Source organism: Triturus cristatus, chromosome 1_2 (genome assembly GCF_964204655.1).
Source record: "Triturus cristatus chromosome 1_2, aTriCri1.1, whole genome shotgun sequence".
Taxonomy (NCBI): Eukaryota; Metazoa; Chordata; class Amphibia; order Caudata; family Salamandridae; genus Triturus; species Triturus cristatus.
In genome coordinates, this window is record NC_140580.1 from 31,133,467 (window position 1) to 31,152,569 (window position 19,103).

Consider the following 19,103-nt stretch of genomic DNA (forward strand, 5'->3'; position numbering starts at 1 on the left):
CTAAGCCATTTTGAGGTTATTTGCATGCATTCGTGGAATTTTGTTAGAGATACTGCCTGAGAGCCTTCTAGTGAGAAAATAAGCTGTGTGTCGTCAGCGTAGTTCACCACTTTGATCCCGAATGATTTTATAATGGAGATAAGGGGGCGCATATAAATATTAAATAGGATCGGACTTATTGCTGATCATTGCGGGACTCCGTGTTTCATAGCTTTATATTTGGAGACAGACGGAGGGATTGCCACTGCTTGCTGTCTATCTGACAGGTACGATTGAAACCAGTTAAGTGCAGTCCCTCGAAATCCAGATTTCATGAGCCTTTCGAGTAGGATCTCATGGTTTACCGTATCGAAAGCGGCTGACATGTCCGGTAATACTAGTATAACCGCTTGACCGGTGTCTGCACGCATTCTCATTTCATCCAGAACTGTTACCAAGGCTGTTTCCGTACTGTGTGCGGGCCGAAACCCGAAATGGACTTCATCTAATAAGTTGTTTTCTCCTAAGAATTGTGAGAGAGATTTACTGACCAATCTTTCCACTATTTTTACCGGATAAGGCAGCAGAGAGATTGGTCTGTAGTTGGCTGGGCATAGAGGGTCTAATGTGGCCTTTTTCAATAAAGGGTTGACCATCGTCTTCTTCCAGCATTCAGGGACCATACCGCTACTTAGCGACTGGCAACAAATTTGATGCAGCCGTTGGAATAGCTCTGGATTAAACTCTTTCCATCGTTTATGCAGGAGTGGGTCTAGTGGTGATCTGGAACAGATACTTAGGGCTACGTTGTTTAAAATCTTCCTGTGTGGGGATCTGAAACTGCGCCATAGTTGCCATAGTGTTATCCTCTGCTCCCTCATTCTGTTTTTCTGATGTTGTTATTTCTGAATAGACACTTGTATTATTCATCCCATTTCCCTTGTTATGTTCTAGACCAGTATTAATTTTATCCTCAAAGAAGACTGCCAGGTCATCGCATAGCTCTTGGGTGGCTACAGTCTTATTTTTCGTGCTATCGGGTTTGGATAAATCCTTTACAATGTTAAACATTGTTTTAATCCGATCAGGTGCCTGGAGAATGAGTTTCTCGTAATATGCTGCCTTAGCTTTAGCAATTGTACCCTTGTAGGTATTCAATTCTTTTTGTAGGATAAGTTTATCCTTTTCCTCTTAAAGTTTACACCATTTTCTCTCTGCTTGCTTACAGATTTTCTTTTGTTCTTTTAATTCCTCGTTGTACCATGAGGCTGAGGGTTTATCCCTATTTTGTAACTTTTTCGTGGGTACCATCTGGTCGAGTGTGTAGATGATCTGACCAGAGGTTAAGATAGTTTACATACACTGTTTTGTTAGTGTCGAATAAGCTCTCTCCAGAGCAAACTGGGGGGTATTTCATTTTCCTCAACTTGGCCCAGTCCCTTCCCCAACGGTAATTGCTGGATTGAGTAGTTCTATTGTTCAGTTTAGGAGGTGTTAGGGTAAATTGAATTAAAAAATGATCAGTCCAACTCATTGGCACAATCTCTCCTACCGTTAATTCCATGTGGTTTGCGAATACTAAATCTAAAATATGGCCGCCCTGATGTGTTGGGTGTTTCACCAGTTGTTGCAAGCTAATGTTCTCACATGCTTGCAGTAATTCTTTCAGAGCTGAGTCAAGATTCCCGGTCTCCCAGAGGTTAAAATCACCTAATATAACCATTCTGGAGTGGGAAAGTGACATATTGTAGATAGTGTCAATCAAAGCTTGGTTTTGGAGGTTAAGTCCTCCTGGGGGCCTGTAGCATACTATGCCAGAGTACAATTGCTCTCTGGTATCCTTGAGGGAGAATCCTAGCGTTTCAATGCCTTCTATTTCATCGACATTCAAAGTGGCAAAATTCCACTTATCTTTATGTATCACTCCTCCTCTCCCATTTAATCTAGGTTTGTGGAATATTTTATAGCTTAGGGGGCAGGCTAGTCCCAATTCGACTTCAGAGTTGGCACGTGTCCAGGTTTCTGTTAAAAATAATGCGTCAAAGTCCTGGTCCTCTAGTAACGTATAGATCTCCTGGTAGTGTTTGACTAGGCATCTTACATTAATCAGACTGCATTCGAGACTATCTGGTGTGGACTTTGACGAGGAGTCCCATGACGTACCTGGTGGTTGCATTACGCATTGCATTATTTTTACATTGCAAAGTACCCGATTGTTGTGCTACGCATTGCATTATTTTTACTTTGCAAAGTGCCTGATTGTTGAGTACGCATTGCATCATTTGTACATTGCAAAAGTACCTGATTCTTGCATTACGATCTGCATAACATGGTGTTAGGATTACAGTAGACTGTTTAGAAGTGCTCATTAATATCGCCAGAACTTAAAAGTGCTGGCTGGCCTAACAACCGACCAAAAGGAATACTACAAATACGCATATGTTGGATTTATATCGTGGTCTTATTGTATATCTTTTTACATAAAGTTTATACTCTTTTTTTTATAAAATTCGGGTGGAGTCTATTTGTGGTGTCATCATTGGGTTGCTGTGAGCGTGGTTGCAAATACTTTACACATTTGCCTTGAAGATAAGCCGGGCTGCTCGTGCCAAGCTACCAAGGGGGTGAGCAGGGCCTATCTCAGAAGGTGACCTTCCTTACCTTGACGTTGGAACGCAGGTCCCTATTTGGCCTAAGGTACCTACCTCAGCCAACCAGGGATCCCGGGTCTAACATTTGGTGATCAGCGGTGTGGTATTTGCAAATTCACTCACAGTGATTGGTGTACATCACAAGTTTAGCGCAGACCACGACGCAACCACATATTGTGTTCTTGATTTGATGGTTTTATTTTTGAGCAACCTTTTTAGCCACACATCATGTCTCAGAGGAGTCAAGGAGCCAGTGAGGCTGCAGAATTAGAGTTCGACATTGAGGCATTGCTTACCTACAAAATTGATCAATTGATGCAATTCTGCAGGGCTATGGGATGTCCCATGAAAAGTAGCGCCAAGAAGGAGGAGATGCAAATGACCTTGAGGGCCTAGTGGGAAGCCAAAGGGACTCAGGAGGCGGGTGATGTTGAGGTAGATGAGGATGACCCAGGGAATGGATTTGGTCCACAGGATTTGCCAGTGCAGGGACCAGCTTCAGGGGCTGGTAGTAGCCATTCAGGGAGGAGCTTTTCACTAGAGGAGTTGGAGGAAAACCAAAGGGCCAGAGAGCATGAGTTGGAGGTTTTAAAACTTAAAACTCAGACAGAAGAGTAGAAGGTGCTCACTGAAAGTGAAAAGCGAGCAGAGGAGAGCAGGAACGCTCTCACCTTGGAAGAGAAAAAGATTCTCTTAGCTCATGAGTTAAGAATGAGGGAACTGGACATTAAGATTAAAAAGGCAGAGTCCAGTTTGAATGGTGGCAGCGTACAGCTAGTGCCAAGTGTGGATGAGTACAAGCGAACACTGGATGATTGGGTGTTGGTGAGCATGGCAAATGATTTGAAGGGGCTGCTCAACCTTACCACTAAGGACCCTAGGATCAGTAATTGTTTCCTGGGAGCTGGCACAAGAGCCGTACCCCTGGTCATAGGTCCAAGGGCCCTAGAGAGGGAAGAGATGCGAAGTAGAACAGTTATGTCCCAGAGTAGAGGGGGGGGGCATGCGGGCAAGCGCCCTGTCTCAAAGGAGAGGGAGGGAGTGTGAGAAGCGCCCCAGGGGTTCACCACCCCACACCAGAGAGTGGAGGGTTCCTTAGAGGAGCACCAGGGGCCTAGCACCTACTTGCCAGCTGTGCGAGGAAGAACACCTAGTGTCAGGAGGGCATGGGGCGTCTGTCACCAGAGCTCCCACGGTCCTGAAATTTGTGTGCGCCATTCCTAAATGGCAGGCACAGAAATCTAAATGGAAGGTTAAAGGAGGAAGGTGTCCCCCCGTGGGACCATGTCCAGCCAGTAGGGCTGGGTCCCCTAGGAGTGACCAGGGTACACCCACATCTAACCTGGAGGACAGGATAACTGGGAACAGTGTCCTGACTGATGGGTCTTCCAGGGAAATCGCTCTAGGTGGGGGTTGGCAAGGGACCAGCACCCCTAGAGAGGCCCCAAATGTCTGGAAGCACCCATGGAGCGGCATAGTTGGTCCAGGGAGTAGTGACCAAGAGAATCTCTTGGGGTCAGGAAGGCATAGAACCGAAGGGTGTTCCTGGGAAGTCCATCAAGGTAGTTGATTGGTCTACCCAGGCTTTTGGCTGGGAGGGGGTTGTGTAGGACTTGGCCCTTTTTGGCTGAAGTTCCCTTAACTTGTTGCTTTCCCCCTAGACCTTTTTTCTGACATAGTGTTGCTAACTTAGATGCTTTGGACACTTTGCCACTGCTAAACAGTGTCAACGTGCTAGTGCTTCCTGTTTAAAGTGTAATGGTGATTGGTTGTCCATGGTTGGTATGTTTGCCTTACTAGTAAAGTCCCTATTAAAGTGCACTATGTGTGTCAGGACTGGTAATGCAAATGCTACTAGTTGGCATGCAGCACTAATTGTGTCACCCACACAAGTAGCCTTAAAAAGGGAACTCAGGCTTGCCATTGCATGTTGTTCTGACAAGTGCACCCACTTGCCAGACCTTACCCTTCCCTTTATATGCGCATCAGACACCCCTATGGTAGGTCCAAGGTACTCCCTGGGCAGGGTGCCGTGCATGAGAAAGGTAGGACATGTACTTACGTGTGTACTATGTCCTGACAGTGAAATAATCTCCATTTCGTTTTTCACTGTTAAAAGGCCATCTTGCCCATAGGCTAGAATGGGAAAGCTTTGTAATATGTTTTGCAGCCTATCTTCCTAACGGCTTAAGATGGAAAGGTGAAGTTTAGTATGCCTGAACTCACAATGTAATAACATATCTTGTTATAAAGGTGTTTTTTGCATTGTGTGTTTAGAAGCCACTCTTTTGGAAATGACTGAGTTGTTGTTCTCTAACATTTCTGTGTGTCTCTGCCTGGTTGTGGATTGACTGTCTGGATTTGAAAGAGATAGGATCTGGGGAATGTCCTGGCCCAGGGGAGGACGTGAGACCGCAACAGGCTGACCTGCATCTGGAGTGTAGGGGGAGGAGAAGCCCCTACTGGTGAAGAGGCCTGGGTTGCTGCTATAAAACAATTGTCCCATCTTCTGCTTTGTGATTGAGAATCCAGACCCCCACTAATCAAAGGAAGAAGGTGTCACTGGCAGGGAGGCACCCAGAACTGGCTTGAACAGGGGTCAGTGCCCCATGAAACACAAGAACTTCAAAACCATTGAGGGGTATAACTATGAGAGCTGAAGCCCCTGAACTTTGGAGAATGGCTTGATCCAGATTGAACAAGACTGGAGCTATTTCGTGGTTAAGAGGAACCTTTGCCAAGGAAGAAACAACTGAATAGACTGAAGGATAGGACTGACCCTTGCTGTGTGTTCTGGGGCTGGCCTGCAGTTTGCTGTTTTAACCAAGGAAAGTCTGAAGGGACTTTGTTCTGTGCTGTGTCCCCCTGCTTGAAAGAACTTTGCTGTGCTGTGTCCCGAAGTAACTTATCCCCAAGGGCCCGAGGTGAGCTGGCTCCCTGTTGCGGAAACTGAGGAACACAAATGTTTCCAGGAGAGTCTCGGCAGCGCTGTGTGCGCATGCCTATTGCAGCCTGAGACCCTCGTAAGGTGTGCCCTGTGATCGTGGGCACCTGGAGCTGTGTGTGTGTGTTTTGTGCAGCCTGAACCTTTTGTGAGGATTCTCCAGTTATTGTAAGCACCGGAATCCAAGTGTGTCTCCACGACGCTGTCTGCGTGTGCTTTGTGCAGCGGGAGACCTTCATGAGGATTGCCTCGTTCTCGTGCAACCGGAATCCAAGTGAGTCTCCATGATGCTGTGTGCCCTGTGGCAGCCTGAGATCTTCGTAGCAGTAGAGGCCCAGACCAGCAGTCCCGAAGGAGCTGAGCCGCCGGCCCGAGCCCGCCGTTGCCAAGTCCCAAAGATTGCATCGGAATCCCAAGTCGCTGGACTAGGAGAAGAGTGGGTTCACGCCTCCCAGGTAACGTGTGTCAACTCCTGGGGTGGGGCGCTGGTTTGGAGGGAGATGCTCTCGGCCTTTTTCTCAGATCAGCAGCGTGAGCCTCTGCTTTGGCTTGTATCGCGGCTCGTATTGCCAAGGGAGTGGCAGTACCGGGGCCGGAGTGCGAAGCTGCACTATTTGTGTTATACCATACCCTTGGGCGGGGGGGAGGGGGGGGGGTGTCAACTGTTGTCAGAAGCTACATGCGAGTCAGCACGAGTGGCTGAGGGACCGCCTGAGGCACCGTGATCGGTGCCGGAGTGTATTACGGATTACTCTATTTCTGCATAACAAAGTACCGGATTAGAGTATTTCGCATTGCATTACTCCTGCATAACGAACTACCTGATTATTGTATAATGCATGGCATAATTTCTGCATAACGAACTACCTGATTGTCGTGTGACGCATTGCATTGTTTCTGCATAACGAACTACCTGATTAGCGTGTTACGCATTGCATTATTTCTGCATAATGAAGTACCTGATTAGTGTATTACGCATTGCCTTATTTCTGCATACCGACGTACCTGGTGGTTGTATTACGCATTGCATTATTTTTATATTGCAAAATACCCGATTGCGATGTAAAAATAATACAATGCGTAACACAACAAAGTGCCCGATTGTTGCGTACGCATTGCATTATTTGTACATTGCAAAAGTGCCTGATTCTAGTATTACGATCTGCATAACATGGTGTTAGGATTACAGTAGACTGTTTAGAAGTGCTCATTAATATCGCTAGAACTTAAGTGTTGGCTGGCCTAACAACCGGCCAAAAGGAATACTATAAATACACATATGTTGGATTAACATCGTGTGGTCTAATCGTATATCTTTTTACATAAAGTTTATACTCTTTTTTTTTTTTTTTTTTTTTTTTTATAAAACTCATGTGGAGTCTATTTGTGGTGTCATCATTGTGAGCGTGGTTGCAAATACTTTACACATTTGCCTTGAAGATCAGCCTGGCTACTCGGGCCAAGCTACCAATGGGGTGAGCGGGGCCTATCTCAGAAGGTGACCTTCCTTACCCTGACATTGGAATGCAAGTCCCTATTTGGCCTAAGGTAAAGCCAACCAGGGATCTCGGGTCTAACACCGGCCATCCGAAGAAAGACGCTATTATAATATCAGCAGCCCAACGTAGAACAGCAGACCTTATCACACCATCTCCTCCTGACAGGCACAGAAGGCGAATACATAATTTTGGCTGCAGAATTGGTTTGATGACCGCAATAACCATTAAAGCTGCTGATGCTTTAGTGATTTTAGGAAGTCATGATTGCCAAATGTTACATAACATTTCGCCACTGGTTGATCTCATCCCAAGAGGACAATAAAAGAGGCTTCTAAGGCTATTCTCGAAGATGGAGAAATTATATTGGAAGCCATCATTGATGCAGCAATGAAAGCAGGCATCTGTCAGATAGCAGGAGCAGCTGTTTTGAGATTGCGACGTTCGGTCAGATCCACAGCCTTCCATCCAGAGGTACAATCAAAGATCCTTGAGATGCTAATTGATGGCCTCCCTCTGTTTGGGAAGCATGTGGATGAGGCCCTCTAAAGTATCAAGACGTACATGAATACAGCAAAATTAATATGACTACTGAAATACCGACGGCCTAGTTCAGCTACATTTGTAGCTCATGCAGGTCCCACGCCTATATGAGAGGATTCAATCAATATGGAGGTTGCCCCTAGAACCAAATGTGTTATGATCATGGATATATTCCCGAACTTCAGGCCAGAGCATAAAGCCTATCAACCAAACAATCCATCATGATTAGAAAGTACAAGTCTGTACTGGACCTAACGTTCTACTGCATAGGCTACATTCTCTTTTGCAGGCTTTGAATAAGACCTGGATAACGAGAACTGGACATCCAGTGGAAACCAATCAACTCCTCATGGAACAACACAGTCTGAGTCACAAGATGACTGAAATAAGCACTATTATGGTGGCGATTCTCTGCAAACCTGAAAGGTCTCCCTTTCCAGCCTTTATCAGACAGAGGAATGATAACGAATGTGTCCATGGAAGGCTGTGGTGCTCACCTGCAAGAGCTGTTGACTAGAGACCTCTGGTTAGAAGAATAATTGATGTTCCACATCAATGTTCTAAAGCGCTTGCCTTAACACTTAGCCTACAGGTGTCCTACAAAGACTAGCAGGTCAGGCAGTTGTCATCAGGACAGACAATACATCCATGTTTTACATAGCCAAGCAAGGGTGACCATGGTCTCGCCCTCTCATGGAAGAGGCTCCATTTCTATGCGACTGGGCCATTTCTCACAAAGTCGACATTGCCGTCAAATACCTGCCAGGACTCCAAGACAATTAGACGGACGCTCTGGCGACAACTCTGACTGCTACGATTGGTAACTCCACCAAGACCGATTTATTCAGAGCAATAAAAAAACGCTAGTGCTTCACACGCAGGATTTGGCAACCGGGGTGCATGGGCAACGCCCTTTTAATTAGAAGGTCCAGCATCTTTGCCTACACTTTTTCTCTGTTTCCCCTGTTCCCTATGGTTTTAAGGAAAGCAAAGACAGATCACTGTACTCTGATCCTCATCGCTGCTGCGTAGCCACCCCTGTATTGGTACCGCAAACTCATGCAACTAACAGCTCTTCTCGAGATACCTTTGAAACCACTCCAGGCTTCTCTCCAAACACAGCATACAGATACACCATCACAACCTAAGTCATTGAACCTGACATCGTGTTCCTGATCACCTAGAGTTTGGCCAATTAGATATACCAACAGAACATAGCAACAGCATAGTTCTAGTACAATCATCGACAACTGTAAAGGCATATAATGCCAAATGTTTATTTATTTATGGCGCATAGTTCACACTTGCAGACACCATGGTACTAGAACATAGGTGCTAGAAGTAGTGAAAAGAAACAACCAGAAGCTGGCTGAAAAGTAAAGTTTTAAGCTGTTTGAGAACAAAGAGTGCAGAATAATCTGATGAACTTCAAGAGTCACATTATTTCAGTGTGTTGGGCCAGGGTTCTAGAAGATCTTTCACACTGCCAAATAGTCGCTTGGAAGGTAGAGTAACAAGGAGGACCATGATCTAAGTGCTGTATAGGGAAGTGAAACTAATAACCAAAGATAAGGAGGCAGCTTGAGACCTGAATTATAGAAAAATAGGTCTTAAGGGGAAGCTCCTTAACAAGAAGTCAGTGAAGGGACCACCTTTCACCTGAAAGATGGTCAGCTTCTGTAAGTGTGCTGCCAAACGTATTGTTATACTCTTGATTATTTACAGTTTCCTTACCTGATAGTCCAGGGGCTGTTCTCATTGTCCAGATGTGAGAGATTAGTGGAATTAATCACCATGGTGCCGTTCTTTACAAGAGAAAAAAGGAAGGATTTTCCTGAGTTTTCAACAAGCAGCCTAGGTATGTTAAATTGATGAGAGCTTGCTCAATCCAGATTCTAAGAGTGCACTCCTCTGAGGCCCTAGAGTGAAAATCTCCCAGGCATGAAGATCCGAGGGACCTAATCTATAACGAATGAAGATTTTGACCCTAATTACGATGTTGGGCCAGCCGGCCGATATCCAGGGCATCGGTCCGACCGCTGCATTTTGATGGTTAGACTTCAAAGCAGGACAACACTTGAAATCCAAAGCTCTTGATCGATTTCCCAACATGTTGAATGTAGATGTCTAAAAGTAGAGGTGAGTTCACAGAATCTTGAGGGACTCAACAGCCAAGCATTTGGAAGGGGGCGTGGAGATGGTTAGCGTGTATGTCCCCGTAAGGAAGGAAATCAATAAAACAATCCAGAATTGCCTTGTTGTGGCTGACCCCTCCAGGTGATCAACCGGTATAGCATAGCAAACTGTATTGAAAGCCACAGGCAGAAAAAGTAGCGAGAGGCCAGCAAAGGAGCTCAGGTCACACGTGTCATGAATCTTTAAAAGACACAAGCACTGGTATTCTACAGTTACAACTAATATGTTCAAGCATGTATTTCCTTGTCTTACAGCTGCATTATTTGAACCTTAGTTTTCTTCCTCTTTTGTGAGAAAATAATCTTTCTTTAGGAAAATTCATCAGTATTAACTCAGAGGAACTGAACTAATTTTCTTTAGAATTTGTCTCCTAGTTTTAGTGCTGTCTGTATATCTGCTAATGCTGGCGTGAGAAGGGAGGATGACAGTCATTCAACCTTGCAGTTACCAGGATACTACTGAGTTTTTCTGAGACTCAGCATTTTGATGTTTGACGGGCGGTGAGGATTTGTCATGTTTTAGAGCAACATGATCCTCTCAAACAGCCCATGCTCTGCTGTAAACCAGAAAGACCTGAATGTTTTTAGAAGCCTTGCAAGGGCTTTAGCAGGCCACTCCAGTTGTCAAGTTAGCAAGACAAACTTTTAATAATAGAAATGTAAAATGTATCTTACCTATTAGGTACGACTTGGGCTATCTAATGGCATACTTTGTAATTAATTGCTTCTGGCTTCAGGGTAAGCCTTCCCTGTGCAATATATAATCGGGTCGGTAAAATTAGTATCTCCTTTGTATTAAGATTCAATACCTCCCAGTAGTCCTTATGGCAATTTCAAATTGCATGTGATACACCTGAAAAAGAAGGGCAACCCCAGAAATGATGGGCCACGGTTAGATGGATGGCTACATAGCAATGTATAATCCCTATAATACTCTTGCCATCCCTTGGCATTGTAAACCTTTTAATGGGTTGTAGACCAAGTTTACTGATGGAATACATTGATGATGTAGCTGCAGTTTTATAAAACATTTAACAAATTTTTATTTCATTTTTTTGGAGGGGTTATATTACTTTTTTGTAACAGTTTGTACATATGAATAAAGTGATTTGGTTATTTTTGCATTCTTATTGGCAGTGTTTACTTTTCTGGTGCAGAAAGACTATTGGGATTCGACAAGAACCAATGTGGGAGTTTAACTTCAAGTTCCAAAAGCAGGTATTGACACGTTTTTTTTTTTGGTTTTTTTTAAAATGTATTAGCATTTCAGAATCATTAAACAAAAACAAGAAAACTCAAATACAAGTAATAAGGGTAAGGATCATATGATAGAAATTAAAAAGTAAAACAATATTTAATATTATGCTATCTAGGACAATATATATATATATATATATATATATATATATATATATATATATATATATATACAATATATAAAGGAAAGACTGAAAAAGCATATACAATCAAGTTTTAAAAACTAAATGATAACAAATACAAACATGTTAAAGTAAAAATGGATTCCATATCTGTGAAAATAACTCTAGTTGATCTTGAATATTATATATAATCCTTTCATGCGAAGCATTTTTAATCATAGCAGATAACCAGGACTCTTGAGATGGTGGAGTGGAAGATTTCCATTGTCTTAATATACAGATTTTAGCAGTTGCAAGCGCGGTATGTAGGAAACTAGATTGTGGTTTAGAAACAGTGGGAACATTTCTGAAATCCTGTAATATAATATTAGCTGTGGAAAGGGGTAAATGCAGTGAGATAGACTTATGTAAGGTCTGACCTATGTAAGACCAATAATGTTTAACCAATGGACACGTGCAAAGAATATGAACAATATCACATCCAGAAGCATTACATCTCCAACAATTGGAATGCGGTAACAAGCCTGCCTTATATAATCTAACCGGAGACCAATGCCAGTCATGTAGAATTTCAAATAAGCAAAATTTTAAACGAGCTTCTCGAGCTCCCTTATCCAAACCATCTAGTATACATCCATTCCATATCTGAAAAAGAAGTCTGTTTTTTGTGTTGACATTTTATATCAGCATTTCAGAATCATTAAACAAAAACAAGAAAACTCAAATACAAGTAATAAGAGTAAGGATCATATGATAGAAATTAAAAAGTAAATCCATATATAAAACAATATTTAATATTATGCTATCTAGGACAATAAATATATATAACAATATATAAAGGAAAGAGTGTTGACACATGTTTTTAAAGTTCCTCAGAGCACTTAAAGTGACAATAGTAGGTAAAAATGTCATAGTAAAAGTCTATATTGTGTGGCAACTGAGGATAACATGCCGGTAATTTTGGCTGGAGACTGGCAGCTTCAGTGTAAAGGCTGTTTATTCTAGTTAGACCTCTTTGTTTTCACAGCAATGTAAAATAATTTGATCATTTCCTGTCTACAATTTTTTTCATGCCATTAACAAGATGGTCTGAATGCTATCCACTTAAATGGGAGTGGGTGACGTTTTAGTGCTAAACAAGAATGACAAACCCGATCATTTTTGCTTCGGTAAAGTTAAAATGACTCCGTAAGACAGAAGGAGTAGGGACAAACAGCAGCACTGCGAGCTTGCACACACAGCTTAAATACAGTTCAAACAGCAGCAGTGCTTGCTTGTCTCACTCCTGGTATACCTAGCAGCAGCAGTACAAGCTTCCCTAGTACAACCTTCATCCTTAACATAAGATTGTTACCTACCTTGCAGTTGATGATGTTCTATTTATTCGATTTTCACTGAGTTTATTCCTGTTCTTTTTTAGGAATAGCCATAGGTGTCTATTCTAAAGTTTTTTAGAGGTGATAAATATTTATCAAGCACAAGGGTATTTACAATTTCACTTTCTCAAGTTTCCTAGATCCAAGAACAACAGTCATCCAGTACTGCGTCCTCCTTCTAGATATGTGGACGTGCATACTAACCCAGATCAGGACTGCTGCCTGCTGCAAGTCACCACCCTCAATTTTATATTTATACCAGTTGTCATGGGCATGACATTATCCTGTGTAAGTGTGTGATAATCGGAAATATATATTTTTTAATGTGTCACCTATTTCCAGATTCTTTCCTTGCTAATCAGATGGGCTTTACACTGTTTTAAGAACATGCTGAATGAAATGCCACAAGAGAAAGGACAGGGGAACCCTACTCCCTAACGGAACCAGGGTAATGGGTATATAAGGAGAAACAACGGTTCCTGTGGACACATAAAAAATGATTCAAGCAATATAATTTGCACAATCGCAATAAAAAGAGGGTAGAATAATGTCAGAGGGCAAGGAACCACCAACACATTTGTACAATTATGACTTGTTTTATAAACACAACAGACTTATTATATACATTGTTTAAATTTACAATAGAACAGATATTTGTGCACTGTGTCCCACAGTGAAAAATGGAACCTAATTGTAAGTGACAGGGTGTATATTTATATACAAGGTTTCCATAAATCTTAAAAGGCGACCATTCTTGTATAATTTCTTTGTAAACAGCAACTGTATATAATAATACGCGCTGGGCAATGGTTCGCTATTTCAGCTTGTCGACGGCGTTTCGACCCTATATCAGTACGGGGTCTCCTCAGGACTAGTGATGCAGGGACATCTATAATGAAATTATAAGAGCATAAGGCCCATGTACCGGCACAAATGCGAGAAATAAAAAAGGGGGCACATGGAGTGTGAATTACCTGGATTGCTTAATGCGCAGCCTTGTGAACTAGTGATGTGCCACAACTGAGAAGTGAAAGGGTATTACTCACAAGAGGACCCGTCCGGGTACTGCCGGGGGGAAATGGGAGAGAAGGAGAGTATGGTTAAGGGAAAGCGGTGAGACAGGGCAGGATATGTGATGCACTTTGATTCAAAAGGTGCTCTTACCTCAGTGTGAGGAAAGGCTGGCAGTCAAGGGTACGGGTTGGCCGACCGGCTCTTTACATCAACTCGCTATAGCCATAGCGGTATGGTTAATCCCTGGTAAGTTCTGGAAACAGTGACCATGCACTGTGTTGGTCTATGGATTTAATAAAAGGGGAGGTTGGTTTCTAGAGAAGGCGGTGAGCGTAAGGTATTGCGCTCTTCAGTTATAGTTATTCTTACCTGGATGATATTCTGTGCACGAGGAATCGCAGCATCTGTATTCCCAAGCTGCGTGAGTCAGCTTCAAGGACGGTACAATGACCGTGATCGCTTTGGAAGACTGCTCCTTTATGCAGTGTTTCCCGCCTTTTTGCATTGAGAACTGGCAGGCCTTGCTAGGGATAGTGGAAAACACCGTTCAATCCGGTGCTCGGTATCCAATGAAGGATAGAAAGTAAAGAAAAACCTCTGTGTTCTTGTGGCACAAGTGTAAATGCTGCGCTGCTGTTAAATGCAAGTGATATTGTGAGGCATGTAATATTGTGAGGCATTAACTAAATTCTTATGCAAAGGGAACAGATACAGGAATTTTGATCATGATCAAGGACAGTATCATAATTATTAGTCGTCATTTACAAAAATCATATTTTTGAGAGAACTTCATATTACATTACATATGATTTGGTATAAGTAAAACCATTTGTTAGGAATAGTGTGAGAGATAAAATTAAACAGTGAACATTAAAATACTTCATATTTCATACCAAAATGGCATTTCACCTTTGGTCTCGGATTAGTACACGAATAATCAATATTAAGTTCTTATTGGAGGGTGGTGACATACCCCTCCATTCCTCAGCAGAGTTAAGACCATCATCTATTGAGTTGACCCTGTCAATCCAACGACACACAATGCGTGGTAGTATGTGTATAATGTCACCTCCCCTCTCTGGTAGAGTGTCGACATCAATTACTTGCCATCTTAGTTGTCTGCAGTGTGATTTTTCTCATTGAAGTGCGACACCAAAGGGGCATTGGGAACCGATCTACGTATGCGACTACGGTGTTGACTAATACGTGCTTTGACCGGTTGTTGCGTTTGTCCAATGTATGGGAGACCGCAGGGACACCAAATACAGTACACTACATTTCGTGTGTTACAGTTGGAAAAGGTTAATAGATCATGCTTCACATTGCCATGTTCAAATGTGGCAGTGTTTTTTTTTTTTTTTTTTTTTTTTTTTTTTTTATAAAATTTTTATTGAACAATAATTCGGTTACAAGCACGGGCCTACAACCACCAGGGCCGGCCGCTAGGTACAGAATGAGATATACATTGGTCAAGGCTGCAGTCAAGTCCCGGGGCGCAGCCCCGTAGTGGCTCCGGATAGTTCTAAAGGAACAGGAGACTTAAGTCCAACAGACACAAAAACTAAAAGAAAAACAAAAGGCGAGGCATAAGGGCAAACAGTGCGGGTCAGGCTTCCTCCGGGGAACTCCAGTGCAGACCATTAAGCAGCCGGCAAAAGGAAGGAGTACCGGGAGGCTGGGGACGGGGGGGGGGGGTCAAGGGAGATGAACGTCCATATGTAGTTATTCCAAAAGGTGCCAGGAACCATCAAGGGTCAGGGGGACATGGCGATATCGGTGTCCACCAGGGGGGGCGTACAGATACCCCCGCGATACGCATTCCATTGCCCCCAGATTCTACCCCATGCCCCCGGCTTACCACGGGCCACATACACAGTCTTCTCCCTGAACATACACCAGTCCATATTCTCCTTCCATACTGACACGGTGGGCGGCCGTTGGGCGCCCCAAAGCTGCGCTATATCTCTCTTGGCAATCATGTTCCCCAGGGCCGCCCACCGAGTCTGAGCCGCGCTGTAATCATTGGGCTCCCACACATTCAGGACACAGCGACGCACCTCCGGCAGCAGCACAACCCCAGTGACCTGTCCCATAACCGTATGGACCCGGCGCCAGTAGTCCGCCACCTCGCGGCACTCCCACAGGATATGGAGAAAGGTGGCGCTGAGCCCACAACCCCGCTTACAGAGCCCGTCGTCGGAAAATCCCATCGAGACCAAGCGAGGACCTGTCACATACACCCGGTGAAGAATCTTAAGCTGTACCAACCGGAGACGGGCTGGAATGGCGACCTCCTTGGGGGACGACAGTGCAGACTGCCAGTCCTCGTCGTCCAATTCCACCCCATCCCCCGTCCAAGCCTCCCGGAGGCGCACAAAGAGGTCAGCCCGATGATTAATCAGTTTTTTATAAGTTAAAGAAATAGTACTGTCAGGGACATGTCCGTCAAGTATGCGGTCCTCGAGGGGCGAGGAAACCGGGATCTTGGTCCCCTCCCCAAAGACCGAGAGCAGGGCGTGTCGAACCTGGGCATAGCGGAAGAACTCCCTGTCCGTAAGCTCGTATTCGGCCTGGAGCACCGCGAAAGTCTTAACCGTGCCCTTATGCCACAGGTCTCCCACTTTGCTGATACCGATCGTATCCCACTGGTCAAACCCCTTCGTAGTCCAGAGGCTGCCCAGGCGGTCGGAGGCAAACAAAGGAGTAGCACATGTTAGTCGCTCACTCCAGCCCGTGGCCGCAGTGGCAGCCCTCCAGGTCCGCACCGCAATCTTAGTAGGACCCGTAAGGGTCCGGCCAGCCGAGCGGGAGTAAAGTGCCCTGTTATAGTTCCCGCCGGGAAGCAGGAACTTGTCCATCTCATACGCCGGATTCAAGCCAGGCGCATACGTGGCATGGTTAATGGCCGATAGCTGCGAGGCCCAATAGTACCTGCGAATGTCAGGAAGCGCGATGCCCCCGTCGTACCAGGGGAGAGTAAGCTTAGCAAGAGCAATACGCGCCCGCCCGTCCCACACCAGTCTCCTCTGCAGGCTCTCCACCTCCCGAAAGTAGGCCACCGGGATAACGTCGAAGGAGTTCTGGAGTGCATAGAGGAACCTGGGAAGGGACATCATTTTGAACAGCGCGGCCCGACCCAGCGGGGACAGGGGCAGCCTGCACCACCGGGCCGTGTCCTCTCGCAATCGCCGGAGTGGACGCAGGAGATTATGCTCATAGCGAGCCACCGGGTCCAGCGAAACGTATATCCCCAGGTACTTAAAGCCGCTCAGAGATATTTGGATCGGAAGCCGAGGCGGCAGGAGAGGAGGACCACCAGAGATAGGATAGACGCAGGATTTAGACCAATTGATCGTGAGACCCGAATTGTTCCCAAAGGAAGTCAGAACGTCAAAGAGGACGTTGAGCGACTGCCGCGGTGAGGTGAGATACAGGAGAATATCGTCCGCATACAGCGAGACCCGATCTTCGAAGCCCGGGGCCCACCGGATCCCTCTAAGCGAGGGCTCCCAGCAGAGCCAAGCAGCGAGTGGCTCCAGGGCGAGAGCAAAGAGCAAAGGGGACAACGGGCACCCCTGCCTCGTGCCCCTGCCAAGGGCAAAGGGCCGAGAGACCCGCCCATTCACCACCACCTGAGCCATGGGTCCCGTGTAAAGAAGCTTCACCCAGCCAATAAATCCTTCCCCAAAGCCAAATTTAGCCAAGACAGCCCAGAGGAATGGCCACTCGATGGTGTCAAAAGCCATCGTGGCATCCAAAGAAACCAGCACGGCCGGTTCGGAGAGGAGCTCCGCCCTGGCCAGGGCGCCGTGAAGACGCCGCAAGTTAAGAGCGGTGTTGCGGTGCGGGATGAAGCCGCATTGGTCCGGATGAATAAGATCGCACACGACGCTCAACAAACGATTGGCAAGGACTTTCGCCAGGATTTTAGGCTCTGCATTTAGCAGTGAAATAGGCCGGTAAGAAGTACAGCGGTCCCGCGGCTTGCCCTCCTTGGGGATCACGACTATCGTGGCCAAACGCTGGTCAGCCGGAAGGGAACCCGCCGCAAGAGACTCACGGAACATGCGACTGAGGAAGGGCGCAAGCTTATCAGGGCGCAATTTATATAGCTCAATGGGCAGACCGTTGGGACCCATAGCCTTGCCCGAGCGAAGGGAGCGGATCGCGGTCGCTATTTCATCCGCCGACAAGGGGGCGTCCAGCCGCTCACGGTCCTCAACGGACAGGCCGGGCAAGGCAATATCCCTCAGTAGAAGGCGAGAGTCGTCCTCATCTCTGTCAGTCACTGGGGAGTACACAGCCCGGAGGTGGTCGGCGAAACATTCCACAATCTCATCCGGCTCAGTCACACACACACCATCCGCAGCCCGCAACTCCGGGACCACACGATTCACTCTCTCCTTTTTGTCCAGCCACGCAATCAACTTTCCCGCCTTGTCCCCGGCGTCGTACAGTCGACCCTGCTGCTCCCTATACATAGTTTTGGCCGCGTCAGTGACCAGGGACCTATATTCAAACTGTTTCAGGCTAAGGGCATGGAGCCCGTCCGGAGTGACATTCGCCTCCAAGGCCGACTCCAGCCCCGAGATGTCAGTCTCCAGCCTCACCACTGCCTCACACTTGACCTTCTTAGCCACCACTATCTGGGAGAGGGCGTGTCCGCGGATCACGGTTTTAAAGGCTTCCCACAGGGACATTGCAGACGACACCGACCCCTCGTTATCAAGGAAGTATTGGTCCATAGCCTTAACCAGGCTGTCGCGAGTCGTAGGGTCTCGCAGATACCATGGGTTAATGGGAGCGATCCGCCCTGCAGACCGCGACCCGGTGTCAAAAAGAAGCCACAGCGGAGAATGGTCGGAGATACCCCGCGCCAGGTGCCTGACCTCTCTAATCCGACCAGTCTGCGCCGCGGGCATAAGGAAGTAGTCTAACCTAGAGAGACTCCCATGCGCCCCCGAGTGAAAGGTGAACTGACATTGGGTCGGATGCATTAATCTCCAGCTATCCACCAGGCCGAAGGTCTCCAACATCCCACCCAGCCATGCCTGGGCAGCGGGGAGGGTCCTTGGTGGGTGACGATCCAGTTCACCCGAAACCACAGAATTAAAGTCCCCGCCCATGAGCAGGAGGCTGTCCGGAAGGTCAAGCAGCATTCGACCCAAGTCAGTGAAGGTGGAGTTCTGGAGGCCCGGGGGGATGTAGACTGAAACCAGGGTAAGGGGCTGCCCCTCCCACCTCCCAGTCAAACACACATAGCGCCCTCTGTCATCCGAGACTATCTTAGTGATCTCCACCGGAAGGGAGGTTCGCAGGAGAATGCCCACCCCCCTGGAACCAGTTGTGAAACCAGAATGGGCTACGAGGCGATATCCCCCCCTGTTCATTGCATGACAAACATTACCAACCAGATGCGTCTCCTGGAGAAACACCACATCAGGAGTCAAGCGACGCAAATATTGCAGCACTACACCCCGCTTGATACGGTCCCCCAACCCATTGACGTTCCATGACATAAGCCTC

At 46.0% G+C, this 19,103-nt stretch overlaps 1 protein-coding gene across 4 annotated transcripts in view; it reads left to right on the forward strand.

Moving 5' to 3' along the window:
• The window catches only part of TMEM183A (transmembrane protein 183A), a 101,111-nt gene that overhangs the window by 60,748 nt on the left and 21,260 nt on the right, over positions 1–19,103 (forward strand). For 3 of the 4 annotated variants that reach the window (XM_085600226.1, XM_085600225.1, XM_085600227.1), the window contains 2 exons: positions 10,946–11,026; positions 12,696–12,851. In XM_085600226.1, the coding sequence (XP_085456352.1) occupies positions 10,946–11,026; positions 12,696–12,851 (237 nt within the window). The remainder of the gene's footprint in view (positions 1–10,945; positions 11,027–12,695; positions 12,852–19,103) is intronic. The other variant, XM_085600231.1, reaches the window with a different exon arrangement.